Below are 10,218 nucleotides of genomic sequence, written 5' to 3'. Positions count from 1 at the left end.
ATCCTTTGACTGTATAGGCATTTCGAAAACGTGTATGACAAACTGACCAGTTCGGTGATTTATATTGAACCCTGATTAAGCACAGTAGAATTACTATTATAGATATTGTACATAGGTTCTGCATATTCTCATTATAATGTATCAACGGTGACGAACAAAACAAAAAGATGCTCGTAGTCTGCATAGATTTTTCCCAACAGCTTAGCCCAATTAAGAATTTTGTGATTTCGATTTAACTAGTTCAAGTTTGGATGGCATCTCTTCGAAGTCACACGATATGTACTTCGAATCCTTCATGTCATATTTGGAAAAAATACCCCGATATGCACTGGTTGTTTTGTTGGTTACTGTTAAAAACTAATTGCAATTCGGATTGAAGACGTGCAACAGTACTTTGTGTACAAATTGAATGTTTCAGTATAGTGTAAGCATTGATCAAATTTATAAATATAATGGAACACGAACATTATTGTTATAAACATGTTTTTGTAATAGATAAATAGTATAATAAATATTATGAATAAATTTATATTCTTAGCGAAGAGTGTGCGTTTCACTTAGGCTTAGTTAAAACAAATCTTTTCTGCATTGACTTTTCATATCCGCATAGAGGAGTATTCGGGTAAAAAACCTGGTTGTACTTCTTCTTCTGCTCCTGTGAGACATGTTGGTAGACTTGCGCGATTCGTAGTAATGCTGCCTAAGCTCGACTCCTGCCAGCAGAAGACAAAAGATTAGTCCGTAAGATTTAAGGCCTATTTCTAATGACCATGCCACTTCTAGTTTTACGATTTGTATATTTCACTTCCGTGCTCCCATTTGAGAACTATGGCTCTAAATTTTCATAACATTCCCTACTCAGCAATCTCTAGCTAATTGAATGTCGTTAAAAAGTAAAAAAGAAATTATCATTAGTAAGCCGTTGCTGAATAATCTGTTTCGCTTTCAAGCCGCGTATCATTTTTTACCACAAAACGGCAGTCCAAGTGAAAATTTAGCGCGTAATTTACAGTATTTCATATCAAAACACTGTACATAGGTTCATCTATGTATGGAGAACTAAAATGTCGGATATGCAATTGCCCTTCTACAGGGCAGTTACATATCAAATTATATGATGATCCGTAATCGAATTCACAAAGATCACACGAACAATACTCAGCACGCTGAATAGTAGCCATGTGTTGGCGATGTTTGAATAGTAGCCATGTGTTTGTTTTGGCCTAAATTAACAAAACTGTGGCAGCGTGCTCTTCTTGACTATAATGGACCGATCGACGGGGAATGCTATTTGGTCGTCGTCTATTCATTTCAATCCTAGTATACGGACAAAGGTATCGGCCATCTTGCAACAGTGCCATTTCACCCACAATCGAACCGCCAAGCCGAGCAGTTTGTGGATATGTTGAAACGATCAAATAAGGGACCATTCATAAATTACGTAACGCTTTTAGGGGGAAGGGGGTACAACAAGTTGTGACATGTTGTGACATACGGGGGGAGGGGGAGTTAGCTAGATCGTTACGTAACATGTTTTCACCGAAGAAAAAAAAATTTCTGGGAATTTGTTACGTAATAGGGGAGGGGGATGGAGAAATTTGTGACAATTTGTTACATGGGGGAGGGGGGAGTCAATTTTGGGCAATTTTTGCGTTACGTAATTTATGAATGGTCCGTGAGAAGAGGAGAGCGACAATGTGTGAAGCACTCATTACATTTCTGGTGATTTCTCGGAGTGCACTTTGTTTTTCTTCTCCGGGTGGAAAATCACCAGCAGAAGTCATGTTTGGTCGTCCGATCCGGACCAGTCTGGATCTCCCCCGTCCACCACCAGATCCTGTACAGTTCGAACAGCCGAGTGAATTCAAAGCTAAAGATCAGGTGTTCGCAAGTCTTCGTTAAGAATCAATGGCGCTGAGCTCCGGGGACTGTTGGAACGTGTAGGTCGTGCAAAGTACAACGTATAGCTCAACAATAGAAGGTTTGTTCGGTCCCAAGTTAACCGGTTTCGAGATCGCGCTGAATCGGAGCTGAATAGCACGGAATTTCCAACAAACTTTCTACTAGATGCTTGGAATCTTCCTCTTCGTTGCACAATAGATCCATTAGCTCACTCAACGCTAGTAGCATCTCTTCCAAGTTGCTCTAGTTTGAGACCATCGTCAAACACCAAATATCCTGGTGAAAAGGCCAGCATTATCATCGGAGTCATCGTTACAGTTGTCAGTATCGTATTCCTCATCTTCAACATCGCCAAGTTCGACAGGCAGTCTGCAAATGAAGCCGATTAAGGTGTTCAGGTATCTCGCCGCTCTTCGCGAGTCCGAAGAGCTCCGCCATGGCTCAATCCCTATCAGCTATCCCTATCCCTATTCCTACACTCAAAAAAAAAGTAAACGTTATGCCTATTGATTTTACACATAGATTTTTGCAATTAACGGAGGCATATAGACACTATTTGCTGGCACATAAACCTAATGTGTGTATTTATAAGAAATATTAATCTTACATTCACATTTCATAACTATTAACCACATAAAACCCCATTCTATAACAATATGCACATATAACTTATGTGTGTGCATACATAGTTTATACAGTTGACACATAGAAGGTATGTGTGCGCGTGATAACAATAGCATTTCTTCTTCATATGAATTTTAAGCGGTTTGAAGCAAATAGAATTAACGTTTGGATTTTTTTCAGTGTACAACCAAAAAGGAATTACTGGGCTTACTGGTGGCAAACCGCCTGTCACTCAGTTGATGTACACTCAGCCAAAAAATACAGTGAACTTCATAAGTATTTCGTATATTTTTTAGCCACAAGCAGGACGTATGTAAATCATAAGACTATCTTATGAAGCAGCATTTATTTCGTTAAATCGGTTTGCTATGATTTAATTTTCCATAACGCATCTTCGATTTTTCATAAGACAAAATTATATGTTTCTCTTATGTTTATGTAAATCATAAGATGCTCGTATGAAACTCAAGCGAGTAACGTATGCAATACCCAATAAAGTCTTATTTTTTCATAATCATCTTATGAAAACATAGTTTTGTTATTTTTATATACATCATAAGATAATTCTTATGAATTTCGCTGTATGATTTGGCTGGGTGTACATATCTCTGTCAGAATATAAAATTCACTGTATTTTTTGGCTGAGTGTAGTCCAGCACAAGTAACACGCGTCCCTGCATACAGGAAAAAAAATATTGGTAAATGTAAGAGTAGCAAAAAACAACCAACGCCTACTATTAGGTTGAAAGCAAAACTTTTAAACTAATCAAGAATAATAATCAATATCAGAGCTGCAAATTTTCAACAGTTTGTTTTGAACTTGAAGGGAGAAAAAATCTCAAATCATGCCCTACTATGTTCGATTCGCACTTGTTCGTTTCCATTATTCATTCAAACAGCCGACCTGCTCAATCATTTTCCATTCATTTTCAATTTCATTGACCCTGTGAATATCTCTTTACTGGGGTATTGACTAGGTATTTCAAGCAAAACTACTCTGAACATAGTTCTTACTGTCCATGAAAACGTAAAACATGTCGACATTTAACCTAAACTGGCCTCTACAGAGCAGATGACAGCTTTGGCTGGTGAATGAAAAAGTATCAATTTGAAATGAAGAGGTTAGGTTAGGTTCAGTTATGAAAATCCCGCCAACTTGAAAGTGAATGATTAAGGGAGGCTTTGAATTTGAATCATGGTTGGGTTTGATTGAACTGAAAGTTGGCATTTGAAAATGAAAATTTGCACCACTGATCAATATAAAAGTTTTCCTTTTAAGCTAATGAAGAATACCCGCATAAATGAAAACTTTATCTGGAATCCTCCATATTATACAAAAATCATAAGTGCTATGGTAACCACATACGTTAAGGTCTATTAACGATATTACCATAAATGCTTTTTTCAGTAAAATTATATGAAATTATAGAATTAAGATACGAGTTATTGCTACAATATAGGGAATGGTTATAATATAATATTGTATGTTAAAAAAGAATTGAAGCGCTTCAGCTGGATTATAAAAAAATATGTCGAAACGATTTGGATTGAAGTCACAATGATAGTAGTCGTTGTCATATGGTTCTGTAAGGTTTCCTTTAAAGAAAAACGTGTATAGTTAAAATCTCCATACAAGATTACCATAATGTTTACCTCAAATCAAATCGTTTGGCTACAGTTTTCAGTAATCCTTCATGTTGAATTAAATGTGTTGTTAAAATGTAATAACCAATCTTTGTTTATTGCACATATTTATTGGGAAATAAATTCAATAATTTATCCACGACTAAAGTGCTTTACTTTTTTATTATTATTTCTTACCAAGTAGAAATCAGATTGTTTAGGCTGGATAAAAAAAAAAATTATCGAGAAACAAGATTAGTCAAAATTTGATTTTTGGAATACAGGTATCGTTCTTGAACCAATGCTCAAGCTTCATACCTTTCTGTAAAAGGTGAATTAAATCCACAAGGCTGTTAATAATGTTTTACTCAGCAAAGGTCGATTAGATCAATTCACATTTCATCTAGAGCAACAATTCTATAAAACCAGCAAAATGGTAATTGTCATATCTCGTAAATGACAGAATATATGACATCGTAGCACTGGCGTTTTAGAAGTTCTGTTAATAAAAAATAGCCTCACAAATTAAGGATGGATTTATATAGAATGACTAATTTTAGAAATCCTTTTCCCTAATACCGCGCTTATACCTTTTCCTCAAGTCGATCAATGTGAATGTATTACCTTTTTCGTAGTCTTTTCAGCATCGTAAGTACACAGCTACTGGAAGCTGCGACACCTATCAAGACTAGCAGAGACGCGGTCAATTCGAATATCGCATGCAACATTTAGATTCTCGATTTGCCTAACCATCCAGATTCAACTGTTTATAAATTATATAAACAAATACCCCGGCTCAACATCACCGAAAGACTCCCGAACCTTCTCTTAAACCAAGTAAATAAAGATTAAGAAAAAAATCTGAATAATGTTCCAACCATGTGCGATATGGTCCGTTATTTTTAGCTCTTGTTATCATGGTCATTCGTAATCATCAATAGCTTATAAGGATACAGCATGTCGATTTACCCTCTTCCCAAAACCACTTGTGCCTAGATTATTATGAAGACCAAAATACGTTCCATAAGATTACAGAAATAGCTCAATTGGTAAAAGCGGCAGTACCTTCACCACAAGATGTCAACTACCTAACATGGAAGGACGAATGCAATCCAATCACAGATCACCATAAATCGATAGAATAAAAAATGTTATTCGATCTGATGAGGGGGAAGAGGCTCTTGGGTGAATCAGAAAAAAACAAACATTTATAAAGTTCTTTTTACATCTGCCGCATTTGACAGTGTCGATAAAGTAGTTTATTATACACACACATCATGTTTTGCCCATAGTATAGTGCCACTCGAAAACCATAACTGTACTATCCGATAAATGGTTATCTGTGGTCACAATACACCAAATGATCGAAACGATTTGTGGTATGGTATGTTTCTTTTGCGTCACGATTTGTCATATTGTAAAAAAAAATTAAATCAATTGTGTATAGTGTGAGATTATACTAATCGTGCAGCATGGTAAAGAAATGTTTATGGTAGAATGTTTAATGTAGCTTGTTATATATAATCCAATAGCAATGTAGTACCACAAAAATGGATTGTAAGATCACCATTCCTCTTATAATATGCCCTAAAATTTGTTCGAGGAAATCGGCATTTTTGAATGGTAACGTTACTTAACGACCTATTCGGTAAATGGTACAAGTGGCGCTGACCATAAGTGGAATAGTCAACATGATTAACGGTAGCGTTGATTTATCGTTTCGTAAATGATAAGAGGAAACTTCAGGGAATAGTTTTTGAAGTCCAAATACCATTTCGGTGATCGTACAGGAATGGTCACCAAATATGCGGGTAGTAATCAAAATAAAAGTTTTATTTTCAAACTAAGAGTATGCGTTGGTTGTTTTTTGCTAAGAGTGGAAAACTTTTATTTTTACCCACATTTTTTTCTGTGTGGGAAGCTCACAAGACTAATTAAAGCGACGATGGAGAGGGTGCAAAATTGTGCTAGAATATCGGGTAAACTCTCAAGCCCATTCGGATCCTACCGGGGATTAAGACAAGGTGATGGTTTCTCGTGTCTGTTGTTTACCATTACACTAAAAGGTGTTATGCGGAGAGCAGGGTTTAACAACGGATTTTTACACGATCCAGCCAATTTGTATGCTTTGCGGATGACATGAACCTTATTCGGAGAACGTTTGAAACGGTGGCTGAGCTTTACACCCGACTGAAACGAGAAGCAACAAAAGTTGTATTGGTGGTGAACACGTCTAAAACAAAGTACATGCTGATAGGAGACACCGAACGGGTATGATCCCGACTAGGAAGCAGTTACGATCGACGGGGATGTATTCGAGGTAGTGGAGGAATTCATATACCTCTTCTAACTACTGATAATAATAACAGTCGAGGAATCCGAAGACGCATCATCAATGGAAGTTGCGCCTACTATGGGCTCCAAAAGAAACTGCGAAAAAAAAATCACCCACGCACTAAATATACCATGTACAGAACGGTGATAAAACCGGTGGTCCTCTACGGGCACGAAACCTGGACCATGCTCGAGGAGGACCTTGAAGCACTCGGAGTCTTCGAGCGCCGTGTGCTTAGGACTATCTTTGGCGTCGTGCAGGAGAACGGTGGGTACGGAGAACCAAGTATCTAGAATGTGGCCAAAGCCGGAAGGATACGATGGGCAGGGCACGTTGCGAGAGTATCGGGCTACAACCCTGCTAAAATTGTGTTCTGCTCATATCCGGTAGGTACAAGACGACGAGGAGCACAGCGGGCTAGCTAGGCTGACCAGGTGCAGCAAGATCTAGAAGGAATCGGACGCAACCGTAGGTGGAGAGAGGCAGCCGCGAACCGAGTGTTATGGAGAAGAATTGTTGATCAGATTGTATCAAATTAATTGATGTAACATCATATAAATAAATAAATAATGTCCGGTTAGTGCCCAAACCAGAATACTGCCATTGTACTTGAAAAAATGCAACAAATTCTTTAACATCATGCGCCTATTTGATCGATTCGGTTGTCTATGAACAAATGCCCAAGAACTATATAAAAAGAGCTCTGGGGCAGTCGTTGGTGATGGCTCCATACAGCATGGAAAGTGTGGGTCAAAATACAATTGAGGGTATCTTTGTCAGACGAATATCCACATAACTTTTTGAGCCTAGCAAAGCGAACAATCCTTTTATATGCTACTACTATGAGTGAGTTTGTGTTATCCATGACCGCATTCGAGTCACTTGTAGTTTCAATCGTTGGAAATAGCCTAGTCTCCAAGCCCTCTTCGAGGTGGGAGGTTTTTGATTACGATATGTAACGAAACGATATGAAGGGAGACGAATAAATGTTCAAAGATGAAGCAAATACAAATACAAATAATTTGTATTTGGATGAAGTATTGCTATTGACAGTTCTTAACAACCCGTTGTTTGTATGGTCGAGTATGGAAAGACAATAATGCTTACGTTCGATATTACCAGGAACTAGTTATTCTATCGTTGAACGAACCAGATTGGAAATGGTTTTTTAACGTTTAATAAAATGGTTGACACATGGTACACATTTATGCGGGTTCCAACACCGGTTGATTACCTTATACCCCCTTAATCAATACTGATGCATGTTTACCTCAGTTTCAGTCAGCCCGCAGCCATTATTTTCTATCGTTTGCAACGTTACGCTAGCGAGTGTTAAAACGAAAGAATTGCTCGTAACGCAACAATCACCGGCAGCAGAACACGGAGTACACGTCACATCAAACGTCAAACGTGAGTTGGGCTCGTTGGGATGGATCATCGGTTTTCGATTGTGGAGTAAAATTGAATTTTATCTTAAATAATCAATAAATCTAGCGACAGAAATGCGGATCTTGGTAAAAATTGCAATTTTGATTGCGATTTCATTGTGTCTGTTTCACCATGTCGACAGCCAAGCGAAAAGTCGAGGTGTAAGTAGTCAATCGAATGAAATGTTTACCTTCTCTTGAAGCCATCTTTTTGCCTTTTCCACGTCTACCAAAACGAGTCAGCAAATGATTTTTATATACAACTTTTCTAGTCCCTGACACTTTCGGAGAAAGTGCAACAGCTTCTGGACATGAACGTGAAACGGCCAGTGATGCGTTTCAATGGGAACCGTTTCCGGGAGTTCGTAAAATCTGTTCCTCGCAACTATTCCGTTGTCATCATGTTCACGGCGATGGCACCGGCCCGGCAGTGTGTTATATGCCGGCATGCACACGATGAGTATACGATACTGGCCAATTCATATCGTTACTCACAGACTTACTCGAATAAGCTATTCTTCGCCATGGTCGATTTTGACGAGGGATCTGATGTGTTCCAAATGCTTCGCCTAAATACCGCACCGGTGTTTATTCACTTCCCAGCTAAGGGTAAGCCAAAACCGGCGGACACCATGGATATTCAGCGAGTGGGTGTCTCGGCGGAAGTGATCGGCAAATGGGTTCAGGAGCGTACCGATATCCAAATAAAAATTTTCCGCCCACCAAATTACTCAACTACGGTGGCCGTTCTGATGCTAACGGCTTTTGTTGGAGGTTTTCTGTATTTGCGACGTAACAACTTGGATTTTTTGTACAACAAACAAATGTGGGGATTGCTGGCGGTCATTTTCTGTCTGGCAATGGTTTCGGGTCAGATGTGGAATCATATCAGAAGTCCACCATTCGTTCACAAGGGCCAAAATGGTGGTATTGCCTACATACACGGATCATCTCAGGGACAGCTGGTGATCGAAACATATATTGTTATGTTTTTGAGTGAGTGTAACAGATTTGTTAGGACGTCTTGGTCCGTTAATTACAAATATTTTTGCACCTTTCCTCAGATGCCATGATTGTCGTCGGTATGATCCTACTAACCGAATCTGGCTGGCAAACTGATCCAAGGAAGGGCAAGATAGCCGCTATCGTTGGTTTGGTGCTAGTCGCTGTGTTCTTTTCACTAATTTTATCGATCTTTCGATCGAAAGCTCAAGGCTACCCATATAGGTAAGTTCGTTGAGGAGCGACAATTGTTCTGACGAAATTGATATATTTTTCTACTTTTTCAGCTTTTTGTTCAAGTAAATTTAGAAAAAAACAATGCACCCGTTGCTTTGAGTGCAATCATGTTCTAAGGGTAGGCCAAGAGAGTAAACTAAGTTTGACTAGCACACAAAATTAAAAACGTACTAATTAACGCAATCATTAAAACGGCATAAAATGATTGTGTGCTGGCCTACCGGCTAGTGAGTTGAAAAAGAAATCACATTGATTTTCTAGTGAAAACTATTAAGTGCAAAAAAAAATGTTCCGTCAAAATTACCCACAGAGTTTCATAATTGTTTATTGGTTTTTGTTTAGTGATTGAAATAACGGATGTTTTTCCTATGAGCCGAGTAAAATAGATTGAAATGAAAGTCACCACCGTGAGTCAAATATTACGTTGTAATGTTTGGATATTGTTTTGAAGAATTTCAACGTTCCTCGTCTCCAAAAGTAATTTATCTTGTCTCGCAAGCTTTGCTATTATTAAAAATATAAATTCAAAAGCACAGAGATCGATCTGATTTTGGTGAATGACAGGATTGTTTACAAAGCATTCAATGATCATCTCCATATTATGGATTGGGGATATGAAACGGAGAACTTAGTTAATAGTAGGACTGCATTCATTCCAGTAAATCCATCCATCCATAGCTGTTGATGGTTTAAATGTAATATTATTTATTTCCGTTGATCTGAAATCCGTGTTTCCTATTAACCTATGCATGATATGATGTCCGAACACAACACAAGAACAGCGAAGCTAAATTTCATTTGCCTCAAAGGCAAGTTACGGAAGCCAACCTGGATGAGCTGATCGAAGTATCCTATGACTACATCAAAACCGGTGGTAACGTTAACTGCCATACTAAAACCAAAAAGAAGTAAAGTTTTATCAGGAAAAACTGAGAATGTTACAAAACCTTTCCGAAGTTCGGTATCCCGCTAGTCGACTGCAAATATTCGTTTTACTATCGGGATCCATTCTTATGCTTATGTTTACTAACAAATTAGTTTCCTAAATATTCAATTAATCCGGCGGGA

At 38.1% G+C, this 10,218-nt stretch overlaps 1 protein-coding gene across 1 annotated transcript; it reads left to right on the top strand.

Moving 5' to 3' along the window:
- Positions 1-7,862: 7,862 nt before the first annotated feature.
- LOC131679024 (tumor suppressor candidate 3) lies at positions 7,863-9,567 on the top strand. Its single transcript, XM_058959540.1, has 4 exons — positions 7,863-8,073; positions 8,184-8,907; positions 8,976-9,138; positions 9,201-9,567. Exons 1-4 carry the CDS (start codon positions 7,987-7,989, stop codon positions 9,214-9,216), a joined length of 990 nt encoding a protein of 329 aa, XP_058815523.1. The 5' UTR covers positions 7,863-7,986; the 3' UTR covers positions 9,217-9,567.
- The last annotated feature ends 651 nt before the right edge of the window (positions 9,568-10,218 follow it).

This window comes from Topomyia yanbarensis, chromosome 2, assembly GCF_030247195.1.
Source record: "Topomyia yanbarensis strain Yona2022 chromosome 2, ASM3024719v1, whole genome shotgun sequence".
Classification (NCBI taxonomy): Eukaryota; Metazoa; Arthropoda; class Insecta; order Diptera; family Culicidae; genus Topomyia; species Topomyia yanbarensis.
This window is presented reverse-complemented; position numbering and strand designations above follow the sequence as displayed.

Bases quoted from the DNA above. Each gene is read 5' to 3' on its own strand.
- LOC131679024 (XM_058959540.1), top strand. From the start codon at position 7,987: ATGCGGATCTTGGTAAAAATTGCAATTTTGATTGCGATTTCATTGTGT. The intron at 8,074-8,183 runs GTAAGTAGTCAA...CAACTTTTCTAG, and splicing joins GCCAAGCGAAAAGTCGAGGT to TCCCTGACACTTTCGGAGAA. The intron at 8,908-8,975 runs GTGAGTGTAACA...ACCTTTCCTCAG, and splicing joins ATATATTGTTATGTTTTTGA to ATGCCATGATTGTCGTCGGT.